The following is a 17,150-nucleotide window of genomic DNA, read 5'->3' on the forward strand; positions in this document are numbered from 1 at the left end:
AGAGACCATATATGGCACGAGAGCTAATTATAGCTAAGGAGAAAAGACATTGAAAAAAACCCCAACAAACCCTGGTACAAGACTGCAACGCCTGAGTGCATGTATGATTTATAGACTTTTACACCAGAGCAGACCTTGATCTGCAGTCCTGCATTTGAACTGTCACAATTATCAGTATTGTTTATTAACTCTTGTATTAGCAACCTGGCAATTCTATCACTGTTTACCTTAATAATGATTTTCTGGGGAAAAAAAAAAAAAAAGAAAAAGGCAGACTCCTTTATGCTTACATTTATGCAAATATAGAATTCTAAGTGGAGATTCATTGTTGGGCAAAGACTTACAGTGAAATCTAACTTCTGTGAAAATTTCTTATGCCCTTGCCCATGCTCCTTAGGATTCTGAGCTTGAAATACAGATGTCACAAGCATAGTTAGAAAGAAAAGACAAAAAGCAGAGGAAGAATGGATGGATTATCATTGAATGCTAGGGTATCTCTATGGAACTCACCACATATGAGAATTTAGCTTAAATTGGTTAAAAATTATGTAGTCAGAAAGGTACAAATCACCCTATGGATGACTTTCCTTTACCATCTACTCTTTGGCTATAAATTTACCAACATCAATTATTTGATGAATAATATGCTTAAGGCAATTTCAGGGTGTTCTTATATACTGCTTTACTGACTTAAAATCATTATAAACAATAAAACAACTGCAACTTTGCAGAATTTAATGAAGGCAGCTGTGGATTTGGATAAGTTTACAAGCAAAAAAACAAAAAAAGGAAACATTGTACTGACATTTCTGGAGATGCTTATGCGTAAATTCTGCTAGAGGTGTTTCTTGGGACTTCACTTAGTTCATGTGCCAGAACCAGTATTTCTTACCAAGCACACTGTCTTTAAAATGGAAATCATGTATTATACACCAGGAAAAAACATTTCAGGGCTGTCTATACCGAGCCTTTTCAAGGGGTTGAATCCTTAAAGGAGATTGCAAACCAAAGGAACCCTCTCAATATCCAAAGGACTTGCAGGTGAATAGCACTCATAGGTGATGTGGATTTAGACCCCTGTTTAGCTCAAGAACACTTACATATGCACAAGTTCCCACATCCTTTGCAATTATCGTCAGAGGAATGCTTTTAGGATTGTCTTTTTCCTTCTCTTCTCTTATTCGACTGACAAAGCAAGTACAAAACAAGTAAATTTTTAACATTGCAAACATAAATAGCAAGATGTAGATTTATACAGCAATCCAGCAGTAACTTGGTAAGAAGGAGATTGTTTGCAGATGTACTGCAGTAGAAACATCTCTGAGGACAAGAAAGCTTCCAGCAGTATCTGGAAGGGATGCTGACTGTGGCCCCCAGTAACGCCCTTTTGTACTGAAGTTTACTGTAGAAAGCAGAGACAGTGAAAACAAAAACTACCCATCATTGTGATGCCTCAGTCTGCACTAAAGACTCCTACAGGAATCAGTTACATCAGTACAGACTAGTTCTAAGGACTGAACAGTGAACTGGAAACCATTGCGGTAAGGATGATTTAAACAACCCAGGTACTCTGAAGAATCAGACAAAGACACAAGCCTCAACCAGAAGACCTGGGTGACCAGAAAACAGAGCCATCACTAGTAGTTTTCCATCCAAACACTGAATGAAATAAGACAGCTCTATTAATGCAAACCCTCCCACCTTATCCTCCAGCTTGGGGCATGTTTTTTAAGAACTAAATACAGCCAGCCTTGAGCAGCATACAAGTTAGAGGAGAGGTTCCTCAGCTGGGCTTGATTAAATGCCATCAGCGTGGAAAGAGCTCCAGGCTCAACTAGAGCCATAGTGGCAGAGCTCCTGCTGCTGTGTTGAGAAACAGCAATGTGTGATAGGAATTACTCCAGCTTTCTGCTGAGCACAGGGAAGCAATTCCCTCCTTGCACAGTGATTTTTGCATGAAAGCAGACAAGATCTTCTGAGGGAGAAGACATGAGATTTTTTATTCTTAATGTCACTTTGAAAGAGCTTATCTATCATGATGGCATAGGCACCACAGCTTGGAAATCACTCATCTAGACCGGGACTCTTTGCAGTGTCTTTAAAGACCATATAATAAAGTACCTTTGCAAAAAAGACAGCCATGTTTCCTTTTGTTCTGCAGACCTGAAAGAATTAAGGAAAACCAGGACAAATCAGCCACCATTCTAATACCAAAATAGTCCTTGTACAAACCACAAATGAATAGACTGTTTCTTGGTTGCAATTTCATAAATACCAACAAAACCTAAAAGGTTTATCCAGATTTGAATGGAAAGTCTGCTTCCCTGTTAAGTCAACTGAAAAGCCTGCCATGGAAATCAAAAGCCCCAGTTACCAGTTTTTGCCACAGAAGGTAAAGCCTTACCAGTTAATTCAGTAGGAAATGTGTTGAGTTCTTAAAGTAATGTCCAAATAGAAGAGGAGGGCACTTTAAAAAAAGAGCTTAATTCAAAAGTTTAAAGGTTATTTCCTCAGGTACGCAGACTTATTTCCACTTTCACTATTCTAATTATTTTCTTATTTATTAGTTGTTTTATCAGCACATCACAAAGCACGTATCAGCCCATTGAACTTAGTAGGGTTTAACTTTGGACATTTCAAAGCTTATCTCATTTATCTTTATCTCATGTGTATACTTTGAAGGATACAAAGCTGTCCAGTTAAATGTAGCTAATAATATGACAGTTCAAGAAGTCTAACCTAATTTTGCTTCAACTTTCTTGATTTAAATCCTGTCCCAGATGTAACTGCTATTCCCAGTGCTGCTTTTGCAAATGACATTCTTCAAATTTCCAGAGCAGGCATTTGGGGAACTACAAATCTACTCAATGACGCTGCGAGGGAAATGCACTTTATAAATGTTACAAATGTGATTCTGATTTGGTTGTTTCAGTTCTGCTGGACAGTCATCTATGGACTCACACATGGCACTTGAGATTTTTCTGTGTACCTCCAGACATAAAAGAATTTCACTTCTGTAAAATCTCTTACTCTTTTTTTGACTGAAGCTATTGCTTTCCTATTCAGCTACTTTCACATATCTATAAAGGATCACATGCTGTCTTTAGATCAAAGCTCCCATTTATTGGCAAGATTTCAGTTGAAAATCAATAGAAAATTCCATCTTTGTTTCAGGACTATTAAGTGTAAAAAACATAAACAGCACAACCAGCTCAAGAGAGTGCACTTTGTAGACAACATTGTCCTAAGGTATGGACAATGTGACACAGAAATTAAGCCGGTTACTTCAGCTTTTGCTCTCTGTTGATAAAGAAGAAAACGCATTTTCCAAGACCCAGGCAAATTACTGTGGCTAAGCAGCTGGGATTTCAGGGGGATGGTGCCCTCCCTCATCCAAAGTGACGAAAGAGCCCTCCTGCTGCGACTAAAATTATCCTAATCACTGAAATTACCTCTACAGCCCGTATGTATCTTACAGTCAATGCTGCAAAGACAGACCAAAAATTTTTCTCTTTATTAAAATGCAGAGATTCCGCTTTAAGAGGAGTTTTGACGTTTTCTCTGGCACAATTAAATCGAAAAGAGAAATAGGACAAGGTCAGTATTTCACTGTTTGTTTCCTGCTATTTCTAATACATGGCCTTCTGTTTAAAGCTGTCTTATGAGACTTTGATCCTTTCATTAGCTTGGCTGTTTAATATTTGTCGTTCATCTTATTAATTAGCCAAGGTGTTTGTCAAGTTATACAAAAAAAGGTAATTTCCACTGAGCAAGTTTGCATCACAGAAAGTGCTTTGCCAAATCACGCATTTTCTCAACTTCTAAAATGGTAAGCGAGATGGAAGATGAGGTATGGAGGGCAACTTGCTCGAAGCAGTAGAAGGAATTGGTTAGAGAATCAGCAAGTTGCTGCTCCCCACAGTCACTGGTGCTGAAATGAATCTATGATAGTCTCGTTACCTGTCAGCCTAAAAACATTTATGTAACTTGTTAAATAAAATATATCTCAATTCTTACCTGAAATTTGCCACACAGTTTGTAGTGGGCCAGCCCAAAACAAAGGACCGGTCTGGGTCTGTGCTGCCTTCACAGACTTCTTCTGTACAAAATGCTGTCCACATCTCACAGAGACGTGCTTGGCACTTAAGTTTGAAATGAGAGTGTGACCTGCAGGCAGAAATTCACAGGTGTGTCACACACATGAAAACACAGACGGCAGATTAAACAACTAGAGGTTTTTTTCCTTCAGGCACATGTGAGGCTTGCACTGGAGCTGATAAAAGAAGCACCTCTGCTTCAGTTTAAAAAAAAAAGTTTTATCAGGTTGCATATAAAAACATACCACTTTTTCATTTAAATGGGATCAACAAATCTCTTATTTGTGGGATAAACAGATTGCTTGTGGCATCCCTGGACATCCCCCTTCTCGGGGGAATCTGTCCATGTCTAGAGTCCCCCTCCAAATCTCACCATGAGGCAAAGATTGCCACTTGTATTTGACTCTTCTTTCAGTGACTTTAATGCCATTGAGGAGTTCACAATACAGTTCTATTGCTTAGCCCCAGGGTCAAAAAATTATGATGAGTTTAAGTAGTGACAACTGGGCCAGAGCAAATGAAGCAAACCTGAACAAAGAACAAGCAGAAAAATTGCCATTTGTGTTAACTACTGCACAGGTCACCACACAGCCTTCACAAACTTTCAACATGGTAGGTTTAGGACCACATCACTTGCAGAATAAGCCAGGACCTTGTGCATTCTCAAAATATTTACTCATCTACAAGAAAGATACATAATTTTCCCAGTTTTTAAAAATTTGGCCCTTCCTGTGTTTTATGCTCCTAAACAATTGAGTAAAGCTCAAATGTACAGAATTTCACATTTTAACTTCAATTCTTTTCTTCTAATAGATTTCTCTTTATAAGTCTCCTTCCTTTGTAGGATTAGTGAGTGCTAGTGCTACATGAGAAACAAGTAAAAACTCCCAAAGTCAATCCAGCTCTGTGGCACTGCAACAGCGACTTGTTTCAAGCCTTGCAGACTGAATTACCTGAGCTATGGTTCTCCTGGGCCAAAAGGGAAAGGCTGGAGGAAAAGTGTCCCCTCCCTGAAACCAAAATCATGTCAGCTCACCGGCGTATTGCAAATGGGGATAGGGACAGTGCTGGGCACCATGATTAGTGCTCCATGAATAAACATGCCAGGTAAGCTGTTTCTTAGAGCTTTGGTACACATGGACTACTTTCTCTGAGATTAGTCTCATTTAAAAGATATTTGATTTAGGACAGACTGAACTAATACAGTCTGAAACATGAAAGCACTTGAACCTTGTGGCTTTAAAGAGGACATAGATGAACCTGGCTGGCCTGAGGTTTCCAGCTGACATTGTGCTAACAGCTGTGGTGGGATAGTGCAGCAAATTCAGAGGAAGGTCAAGAAAGAACCATCAGTGCATATCAAACCTAAAACTACATGGTCTCCTGATCAGCTGAACATTTCACCTCTCTTTATTACGTTTTGCTACCCAGTCAAAGAGAAACTTAAAATATAGGAGCACATTTCAACATGTTTGTTAGCAAATCAGTTTATGATGCAACAAGTAAGATCTGTCAAGAATACAAAAATAACTGTATTCTGACTGACCATGGAATGAATTGTGAAAAATGTAGATTTACAAAAAAATACAGCTGTGAATACTAATGTAGATGTTAGTAAGTGGATGTCTGGTCTGACTCCACCCAATCAATCTGTTGACCCTCCCTTTCTCCTCAACTTCTTTTTGCCATTACCCAGTACAGTGACTATTCTACATGCTGTTTCATTTTTTAAACATTTACAGTCCATAAAGCCAGACCCCTACAGTGCCAGTAGCGGGTGTCAGCAGGGTGTTGGCAGAAACACAAGGATGTTCTCCAGTCATGCTTGATGTATATTCTTACCCTGTTTGCCATGCCTGGCCACAGCTTTCAGCTATTATCAGTATTCAAGTGGCCTGGTTTCCAGAGGCACTGAAACAGTAGCCTCCATTAACATCTAGAGAGCTTGAAGTATAATTTTATCCCTATCTGCCACGTCCTTCATGCAATCCATGTCTTCTCAGCATTTGTGAAACGTAGGTCTTCTATCTAAGTGCCAAAGCATTACCTTTAGAAACTAATATATCATTGCTGACTAAGGAAGCAGCATGACATAACATTTAAAAAATGGGTACAGTAACAATCTAATGAGTATTATACATTTTTTAAGGAAGTCCCCTAGCAAATGTTACTGTAAATATCAGGCAGATCCCAAATCCACTGAAATGAACAGAAAAATCATGAACACCAATGCTGTAGATATTGACACAGCCCAAGTTATGCCACCACTGCAGAGTACACAGAGTTCCTTTTGCTTACAATTGGATACCTTGCAGGCAATAATAAATGGAAGATTAATTTCTTTCTAGATTTGCTAATCTCCTTAACTGAACCCTCTGACAAAAGCATTTATGGATCTACTGTGAGACTGCTACCGTAATTCCATGTATGCACTCAACCCTTAATTTCTATGTCACTTTGGGAAAATACCCTTAAAAGGCTCGTGTATGTACACAGCTGCACATCACAAAGGAGAAAAAGGAAACCATTTCTCTGTGTCCCCCACACAAAAACTTACGAGACACCTTCATCATTAAACTGACAGATCCTTGCAATGTTTACTCTGCCAAATAAAAACATACACTCTCTGTAAGAAACCTAATCAATATATAAAAAAGAGTATAACATTTTACATAATTAGCTTTGGTTTAGTGAGAAAAACTCTTTCAATCAATACATTTTTGACTTAATCCTCACATAAAGGTAGTGAAGGACAGGGTAGCAGAGGAGCACAGCATGTGAGTATCATTCTTATTTTTTATGAACTGGTATAATGCATCATAGGAAACCATAAGAGTTTGTATTGCAGAAATTATTAGAAAGTAGAAAAAAAATGAACCTACAGGCCCCTTGTCCAAAGCCATAGATGGACCAGTTGTGGAGACAACTCACCCTCTCAAATTTCAATGGGAGCAATGCCAATTTTTTGCCTTTAAGCAGGAGTTCGGTGCTGCACAAGCAGTTTACTCAGCAAGCTCAGAGGACACAAGACACTTGTTCTCTTTAGGAAAAACTTGTACCCATTTGCTGATCATACAAAGCCTGATTGTACATGAGCTCCATTTGTACAGTGACTGGTCACCTGCAGCTGAGCTCACACCCGCACGGGGCCCAGCTGTACCGAAGATACCTTAGGGGTTCACATGCCCAAAACAAAAAAACTACTTAAGACAGAATTATTCACAAGGAATAATTCTGAAGTTAAGTAAGATTCAACTGTATCATTAATTCTGTCCTAGTCTTACTGCTTTGACTCTGTACCTGCTATTAAAAAGTCAATAGCAATCCACAGTCACGGCCACATAGCAATACACACACTCGGGTTTTCCTTCTAGGAATTGGCATTGGCATTTTAGTGTGAGACAGCTTTAAAAATGCTGATTTTTAAGTAGTATTCATTAGTGACAGCTCTGATGCTTTAATTGCTGACAGGGCAGCTGTAGAGAGAACATCCCAATTAGTTCTTCAAAATACATGAAGTAAAATCACTCAAAATACTATTTTTACCATTTCTAGCAAAGACTTGCTCCCCCCCCACCTTTTTCACATGCAAAAGCACAAATTGTCCTCTAGCACCTTTTTTAAACATTGCATCTCTTCCCCACATTAAATCATATGCTGTAAGAGCTGTTATTACTCCCTGGGGACCAGAGTTTTGTGTGGTTACACCAACTAGTGCTTTCCTATGCAAATAGTCCCGCTGGGACCCAGCCAAACCTGCAGTAATGTGCAGCTCAGCCTGGGTCTGTAACACAGCTTCTGCTCAGCAGGCTGACCAGGGAGGGGAGGCTGTATCCCTCCTGACTGTACTCTTCTACAATTTAGGAGCTGAGCTAGTGGACCATGCCCACTGGAAAGCTAGTGGACAGAGTGAGAGACCCCCAAGAGTATGACTCCCCTCACCCACTATCAACGCTCTTTCAGCACAGGTGAGTTTGCCACAGTATGGAGCTGGTTTTGCCTCACTGACTGTAAGAGCAATCTAGAAACCTAGGTAAGTTACAAATATTTCACTTTACAGCTGAAATTAGGTGAGGTGAATTCCACCCTCAACAAGCAACAAACAAAAATCAACACAGTAACAATGCTGTTTCTGCTACTGCTGGTAGAATACCAAGATTTCCCCTAAATATCCTTATGCTCACCACCCACCCATAGCAGAACATGTTTTGTGTAAAATATCCTCTGTGTTGTCACACCACATCAAGTGAGGGAGTTCAGCTGGGGGGGTTATGTTTACTATGTGTGATTCAAACAGACACAGCTCAGATTTCTACAGAAAACACAGATTTCTTCTGGCTTTTCCCAGAAGCCCCTGAAACAATTGCTTAAGCGAAACAACACATTGGAAAAGCCCAGGACTTCCGCTGAGATTGCCCACCCTGTGAAACCACAACACAGTGCCTAACAGAGAGTGAAGCTACATCAGGATTTTTTATTATTACTTCTCCACAAGCCATAACAACAAGTGAAAGCACCCTCTAAAATCGCCTTAAACCACAAATGCCGCATGAAGCTGGCATGCTAGACACAGCTTGTAAATGTGATTTAATTGTGAATGGTACAGTGAATAATCAGAGCTCAACAGCAAGCCTGATTACACATGAACACTACCCAGACTGCTCAGCATCGCTTCCCCTTCCCCGTGCTCCTTCTGGCACAGGACAACCTACAGAGACAGACACTGCAGTGCCGCCTGCAATCTCTATTTTTATACGGCTGCTCATCCTTGGTGTGTATCAAAGCAGCTTCCAGGTAAGGATTAAGACCTCTAACCCCCCTACAGCACAAGCACTGGTGTTATCCAAACCCCACAGGACTGAAGAGGACCTGTCTAAAACAAGAAGTTGAAGGTAGCACATTGGACACAGTTGAGTGCCAATGAGTCTTTTGTGACACTGCGCTCCCAAAGTGGAGAAGATGACACAAAACATGAAATATATCAAAGATTATCTGATATTTCCATAAAATTCTGCATCCTGAAAGTCCTCTATGGCTATGAGGTTTTCAAAGATGCCTGGAGAGGTGAAAATAAAACGTTTCCTTATGATTTAGGGAAGATTTGCTACTTAAAAAGTATTCTGAAAATCCATTATATGTTCCACTGAAGAAAAGGTCTGCTCTGCAGGAGCAGCGCCTGAGGGGCCATACTCACTTGGACTTGGCAACAACCAGAAGGTCTGTGAAGAGGAAAAGGTGTCGCTCCTGGGTTTGCAGACTCGTCTTCAGCTGCACGTGGCCGTCCAGGATGAACGTTCGGTTGTGGCATATGAAAGACTGCACAAGGGGCCATGCCTCTGGGCTGATGGGGGACAAGCAGCCTTCCCTGCAGAGACATAAAATAAACAGAGTAAAGGAAAGCAAATCAGCTACTCGCCTGGGAGTGAGAACCAGGCAGTGACTTCCCACAGCTGCTGCCAAAAAGTAATTTATTTGACCACATTTCAGTGAAAGGTGAGAGGGACTTACAGGGTAATTCAGCAGTCAGATTCTGACACAAAATCTGTTAGGGACTATCCTCACTGAATCTTTTACAGCCCAAGCTGTAGCATTTGGCATGGGTCGCATTTAGCAAAGGACAATAATTTAGACACAGCCCTCCCCATTTTAGCTATTTGTATTTGCTTCCCTTTGTATTGAAGTCTTAGAGAAAATATTTCATCTCCTGTAGGCTCTCCAAAAAGAGAGAGGACACATATGCATGATGAATAGATAACTGCACAACCACCTCCATCAGAATAGGACTCATACTCAGGGTTAAAAGCCATTTATAGAAATTATTCAGAACCAAGGACAAATATAAGGTGTAACTGAACCTTGCTAGAGACACACCATGCACTAGACGCAACTTGAGAAGGCTGCTCAGCCTTTCTCTCTCCCAGTACACAGCCCACAAGCAATGAATTAAGCTCCTGCTGCAGGGTTTGGTTGTGTGGCTGGAGCACAACTATGCTCATCTGACGCTGCTGGGTAATCCAAACCCAACTCTGTGGGGGAAATATCAGGCTTTCTCCTAGAAGACACTTTTCTAAGTGATCTTTTATAAGGAGGTATTGCAGCCCAAGGTGGAGACATGGTTCTTGCAAACTCTCCTGATCGACCTGTTCTACATAAAGTAGCTGAATAGTTATTGAAGCAGAAATAGGTTTTCTCTAGCATGATGGTCAGCTTACTCACCCAGACAGGATATCCCTACTTTCTGAGCCTTGCTCTAACAAACGACCATTTATATGAAGCCAAATCAAAAGAATGTGAGTGTCTGAGAGGACAACACTCCTTCTTTAGGGTTCCCTGGAAGCTTGTAGCAGGTGAGGCTCTCCCTTGGAAAGCCAGAGGCATGGCCTCAAGTTCTCACACAAAGCTGAGAGAACTGAACCTAGGTCTCCTATACTCTGGTGTACCTTAAATAATGAATTTCTGGATTAAATCCAGGAACCATCAGTATCTTTACTCATGATTTTAAAATCCAACTTTTCAATTACTGGCTTTCCCAAGAGATGCCTCCAAATGCATCATTTCCCTCTGGCCAAATGAATCAGTTCAATTTTTATTCAAATGTATTTACTTATTTTCTTCTTGTTAAAAAATATTAAGCTAGCACTTGGCAGGATCAGCCTGGCAAGGGCAGGCTGAAGTGAACAGCTTTGCAACTCCCGTTTATTCCTGGTCCCACTGGAATGGATGACAAACACTTTTTTTGGGAGAAGAAATGGAGCTTATACAGTGAAAGTCACAAAACAAATGGGAGGGAAATGAAAGAAAACAAGAGCAAGCAGAGGAAACCTTCAAAGGTCATACACCTTCTTCTACCTCTCTTAGAGCATGGACGACTCATGACCCTCCCCTCCTGGATACTTGTGGCTGGATTATGCCGGAAATTATTTAGGAAATCCTGACAGCTGGGAGAGAAAGGATAAGCTCTAAGATTGGCCTACATTAGCAGGACACACTTTCACTGATGTGTAAGGAGCTGGCGAGGATCTCTATCTGCTGGGGAGAGCCTTGTTTGGCCTTGGATTCCCCTTTCCGGCTGAGAGTCTTGAGTTTTTAAAAGAATTCCTCAACTTATTTTGTCTTAAACTGTGTCTTAATCTTGTCGTTCATTACCTACCCCTTCAGGTAAGAGAGAAAGAAGAGGAATGACTTGGAGAATGAATAATGCAAACCTAAGTCATTTGATCATTCCTAAGCGGAAGGGGTGTCCAGGAGTGCGGAGGTTAAAGCAGAGGGAGGAGTTTGGTCCAGCGTAACAGGGATACACACTGTGTGGCCAGCAACAGGAGCCAGGGGAACAACAAGCACCTCTCCTGCCCTGTCACTCAACTAGAAATTGCCACCTCACCAGTTCATTAACGAGTGCTAGGTAACTGGGACTCCATTTCATTAACTCCCTAGCAGCACTTGGCACAGAGACTTAAACAGAATTCAGGAATGCTGATGAGTCCACCTGTGTGAAAGCCACGCATGGTTTTTACCTCAAAGATTAAATCAGGGATATGTTCACCTGTATTTGAACCCAGTAACAACAATTGTGAAGAAAACCCTTTTCACGTTACGCTGCTGTAATCAAATCGGCAGAAGCATTCTTACAATTACAGGCTCTGGCTTTTGTGTCTCCATATAGGCAATTCTGTTTGATTATTCCTATTTGTACATTTTCTACATCATGATTCATAAGCCCAGGAGCCTCTCAAATTAAACTAAGCAAAATCTTTGTCATGTTGGCACACAAATGAAGGTGCAGTAGATTTAGTAATGCCAGCAGGGTCAAGCAAATTGAACTGCCTTTTGAGCCAGTGCCTTTCAAGCACATCTGTCATCTGAACTCTAATAAGCACCCTTACATATGCTAATATTAGACCTTACCTGATAAGCCTTATTAAAAAAAAAAAAAAAGTGCCAATATTTTCTTCAAAGTGGAAAAAAAATCAAAGCCATTAATTCAGCCAGAATCTTCTAACGCCCCAGGAACAAGGAACATGGAGGAAATTCATGTCAGCAGTGACAAAAAACGTCTTTTGGAAAGCAGGCGTTTGATCCTCTCAATTAATGTTCCATTGTTACAAGACATGAATGAAACCAAAGTGTTGTTACATTGAAGAAAATGCAGATCAGCAATATCCTCAGGCACAGGGATTTATATGAGAGAGGTATTTTTGCAGTTCAGTTTTTAATGGCTCAATGATTTTTCTGGCCATTAGATGGGTCTAATTTTGAAAAAGTGCTAAGTATGTAAATACTGATTCTTTGAAAATTCTTTTCAATAAAATTAGGCAAAACTCAGGTCAACATGGTTTCTGCTACAAATAAAAAATAAAAGTCAGTGATGTAGGACTCTCTCTGCCTTCCCTGTGTTTCCCTAAACATCACTTTATGATTAAGACATGTAAAAATCCCACACAGTAACATCCTTCCATTCTGGCAGAAAAAAAGGCTGTCATCAAGCTTTGTTAAGAAGGAACTGTGAACTGATTCCTGAAAGATGGGGTTAGATGGGGATCCTGTAGAGCCAACAATCAGTCATGTTCCACTTTGTGAGGAAGCAAGGCTGATAATGATGTTTTGATGTCATTGCCATTCTAAAACTCTAGTCTTAAGTGGACATTTTTTTCTAAAAGTACTATTTTGGGGGTCAGAAATTTTCATGTGGGATTTTAACTAAGGAGAACATCTTGTAATTTGAGGATATCTACAGAGATATTCTTGAGCTATTCAGGAAAAGACTAAAATCACTGTGCTGGATGAAATTATTAGAAAGTTAATTGAAGACTTTTCTCTGGGTGTTTCCAGAATATAAATTTTTATACCTCTTATTTTTCAAATTAATCAAAATAGGCATTTTGTGCCTATTCAAAAGACACTATGATTTAAAAAAAACACTTCAATTTTGTAAGTGAAACATATGAGGGCAAAATCTACAGTAGTCAGCCAAATACTGAAAAACGTATCTCAGCTGCATTCAGTGTGAAAGGAAATGTCAGAGCTCACTTCATTGATCCTGTATTTACCAGAAACCACAGAAACACAAAAAATACTTCTTCCCCCTGCAGAGCTTCCTTGGGGTTTCCAATAAAACCGATACCTGAATGGCATTACCCACTAAATGTTTATTCTTAGTGTTAATGGAGATGTCAGCTTTATTCTCTGTTTGTAGTGAAAACAATGAAAGAAATTATACTTTTTGAAGGAGATCTTAACAGTCCATGTTAAGTGGTTACTAAATCCATGATCCGGATGTCATTTATGCCAATAGGAAGCTTCCCCTGATTTCAGTTGATGCTGACTTCAGCCTTTCATTGATTTAGATTAAGCTCTAAGATGCCTCAGGGGAACAACCTGTTCCTAGGTAGCTAAGCTGGAATGAGCTGCTGCAGGTATCTCAGCTACATGACATCCCTCTCACAGACTGCTCATGCTCCATCCTAAACCTCACTCCATTGTTTTGGCTGTTGTTCTCTGCCAGAACTTCTCTTCACTGATGCGCTCTCTGCAGCCACAGAAGTCCACTTCCTCTTATGATGCAGCACCAGTGCTCTCTGCACAACTGATACCTATTGAAATAAAATGCCATTTCTCTTTTTAACCTCTGAAGTCCTTCTAAAGAGGTAGGTGAGAAATTCCCCTTTTCATTACAGAGCAGTGAAATGACAACTATTCAAAAGGCTGAAAGCTGAACCAGCCCAGCCAAGTGTGAGGCTGCACTTGGTCTGTCAAACACGTACGTAATACCTTTCCAAATTCCTCTTACAGCGAACAACCTGGCCTACACTCATTTCACGAATATGTACTGTAGGTATAAATCCTGCATGCCTCCACTGGTGCTGAAGCTCAAGTAAGGACCAGAGGCTCTTTCCAGTTTTCATACAATCAAGCATAGAAACATAGAATATCCTGAGGTGGAAGGGACCCACGAGAATCATTCAACCATAGACCCACAGAATAGCTTGAGTCGGAAGGGACCTTTAAAGGTCATCTAGTCCAACACCCCTGCAATGAGCAGGGACACTACATCAGGCTGCTCAGAGCCCGGACCAACCTGACCTTGAATCTTCCTAGGCATGGGGTATCTTAACACCTCTCAAGGAAACCTTTCTTAGAGGCCACCTTTAGGTACTGGAAGGCTGTTCTAAGGTCTCTCCAGAGCTCTTCTCCAGGCTGAACAGTTCCAATTCTCTCAGCCCTTCCTCTTAGGAGAGATATTCCATCCTAGTAATCTTTCCTCTCCCTGCTCCAATAGGTTCATGTCCTTTCTGTGCTGGAGACCCCAGAACACAGAACTCCAGGTGGGGTCTCACCAGAGTGGAGTTGAGGGAGACAATCCCCTTCCTCGACCACACTGCTTTTTGATGCACCCCAGGACACACTGGGCCCTCCTGGCTGCCAGGGCACTGCTGACTCATATTCAACTTGTCATTGATCAGGACCCCCAGATCCCCTTCCCCAGGGCTGCTTTCCAGCCTCTCACTCCCCAGTCAGTCCACACATCCAGGGCTGCCCCATCCCAGGTGCAGAATCCAGCACTTGCCCTTGTTATTAAACTTCATACAGTTGGTGATTGACCATGCCTCTAATTTGCCTAAGTCTCTCTGCAGGGCCTCTCTGCCTTCCAGGGAGTCAACAGCTCCTCCCAATTTGGTGTCAGTGGCAAACTGATGTAAGGGTACCTTCGAGACCTGTGTCCAAGTCATTTATGAAGACATTGAAGAGGATCTGCCTGCATGTGCAGAGCTTGCAGCTTGCAGCATAAATCTAACCTTGTTTTGGCTACAGGCTAGAGAGGCCACCAAGCAGAGCACCTGCTAACCCTCCTCGCAGTGTTCAGAGACAACAGACTGCTTTTGTATATCTCAAAGGCCAGTTTTGGATGGCTCTAAGGAATAAGTAATTTATCTTTTAGGAATAATAAAGCCAATGAACTTTCAACTTCAGCATCTCTCAGTAAAGCATTTACTTTACCATCACTGAGTCACAGCTTTGGGCTAGAGCAGCCCACTGAAAGAAGCAGGAGCTACTCACATCCTTTCAAGGCTAGTGAAAACAGCAGCTATCTGCACCATAAGAAACGTCTACAGTTCAGCCCACATTATGGATTTTTGCCAAAATGGATTATCAGTCAGGGAAAACATGTCATTTGTGACCAGCAGAGATACCCCCAAAAGCAAGCCTGATCTAGCAGGTATGTTCCTCCACTTTCTTAATAGAACTTATATTGGAAATCAGGTAACAATGCTTGTACTTTTTTTCTGTGCCTCCTACTCAGACCCTTAAGCTCCTAAAAAGTCCTGTGAGAAGGAACTTCAGTGCCAGCTTAATAGATGCTTTCTTGTATTTTTGCTAATGAGGCAGGACCTGCTAACTGGAGCTTGGAAGCCACGATGGTTTACTGCTGGAAATCCTTTAAGACATCAGACATATTACCCATATTGTGTGGCTAGAGGGTGTTTTGCACTCAGGATACTTAACTTAATAAGGTAGTGAGAACAATTCTTTAACTAACCAAAAGCAGAGCTCCAATTTGGTGTGCAAGAGGTCGCCAAATAAGGTGAAATAAGGTGGAACAAAAAACCCAACCAAATCTGTAACTCAGCAGTGAGTACTGACTCACCTTGCAGCACTCCTTATAGTGCACCAAAGGGCAATGTTAAGATTTCAGGACTTCAACACAAATTGAATTTCATCATAAATGATAATCTGGATGTGACTTGAACTGTATTCTAGCCAACTTGACACAGTCACCCCAGACTTTGTCAAAATAATCACACAAAACAGATCAATGCATTCTGTACACTTAAAGTGAGGAGTGAAAAACTGAAAGAAAGAAGAGCTTTTCCTGTACACTGAAAACAACTGCCTGTGCTTGGGCCTGAACCCAGGAAAATGGAGATAGTCCTGTTCATGCTCCTGATTAATTTAGTTTCTATCATGCTGGCAGCTTATTAAAGCATATGGCTTGAGGAGTCACTCCTCAGGCTAGAACAGCCAGGAAGAGAAAGGAGGCTACAACTGCTCTACACCCATTTGTGTAGACCTACATCCAAAATTTGTCAGCAAGGGGCTTTGTCTTTGAACAACAGCTGAGGAACAAGCAAAGCCCTGTGTAGGTGCTTAATCACTTCCTCAAACCAGCTGCAGATGGAAAAGGGAAGAAACAGGGAGATACAACACAGTACTGCACAATAACACTATCTATCTGGAGATGTCCTTGTGATGGCTTCTGGCTTGACACAAACTTACAAGCTGTCTATAGATGGAGTAAGGAGCTGAAAACAGGGATGCCAACAGCCATGCCCATTTCCCATCACTTGCTCAGTCCAGCCTGCTCCATCCCCACTGCCTGTTCAGCACAACCATGCAAAGCCCTGCTGGCCTCAGGGATGAGCATTCACAGCTCCCATTGACATGAACAAGGCAACACACAGACAAGGCTCACCCACAAGGAGCAATCTGCAGCTCAGAGCCCTACTTAGACAGGCAGACATATATAGCTACAGATATATATAGAGATAGAGATATAAAATCCTCTGCATTTTTAAAGGTGCTAACTGCTCCTGTCACTGCCTCCGAACCACAACCAGTGCCCTCGGCAAGTCACCCACATGCTCAGGATCTGCCCACTTCAAATCCTCGTGATCCCAAATATGCACTTCATCTACGTTTATACAGCACTTTATTCTAATAAGTAATAATTATACTTGGAGGGTGAAAGAAAGCACAAAAAGTATCAGCTTGGTGGGTAGGAGTGTTTTCCAGGAAGGTGGTAGGTAAGATGTGGGCCAGAACAAAGTTAGTATGCAGTTGTAAACTTACACTGACTATTTATAGAAAGGACTTTAATAAACAAGCATAAAACTCTCTTAATCACATGGGCTGCCAACCCATTTCTGAAAATCTGCTGCCAATTGATCCCTGCTATGCCAAGGGAGCTTCGTTCTGAGGATGCTGGGCATGTTTGCATGTTGTTATCTTTGGTAAATCTTATGCAGTTGAAGCAGCACTTCGTGAAAACAGTGCAGC

General features: G+C 41.2%; 1 protein-coding gene across 4 annotated transcripts in view; it reads right to left on the bottom strand.

The window, feature by feature from the left end:
- ARHGAP20 (Rho GTPase activating protein 20) overlaps positions 1 to 17,150 on the bottom strand; it is a 58,147-nt gene that overhangs the window by 20,611 nt on the left and 20,386 nt on the right. For 3 of the 4 annotated variants that reach the window (XM_039564680.1, XM_039564694.1, XM_010400548.4), the window contains exons 3-6: positions 9,292 to 9,462; positions 4,018 to 4,167; positions 2,122 to 2,163; positions 1,101 to 1,185 (exon numbers count right to left, since the gene is read on the bottom strand). In XM_039564680.1, the coding sequence (XP_039420614.1) occupies positions 1,101 to 1,185; positions 2,122 to 2,163; positions 4,018 to 4,167; positions 9,292 to 9,462 (448 nt within the window). The remainder of the gene's footprint in view (positions 1 to 1,100; positions 1,186 to 2,121; positions 2,164 to 4,017; positions 4,168 to 9,291; positions 9,463 to 17,150) is intronic. The other variant, XM_019286447.3, reaches the window with a different exon arrangement.

The sequence above is a fragment of the Corvus cornix genome, chromosome 1, assembly GCF_000738735.6.
Source record: "Corvus cornix cornix isolate S_Up_H32 chromosome 1, ASM73873v5, whole genome shotgun sequence".
NCBI classification, from domain to species: Eukaryota; Metazoa; Chordata; class Aves; order Passeriformes; family Corvidae; genus Corvus; species Corvus cornix.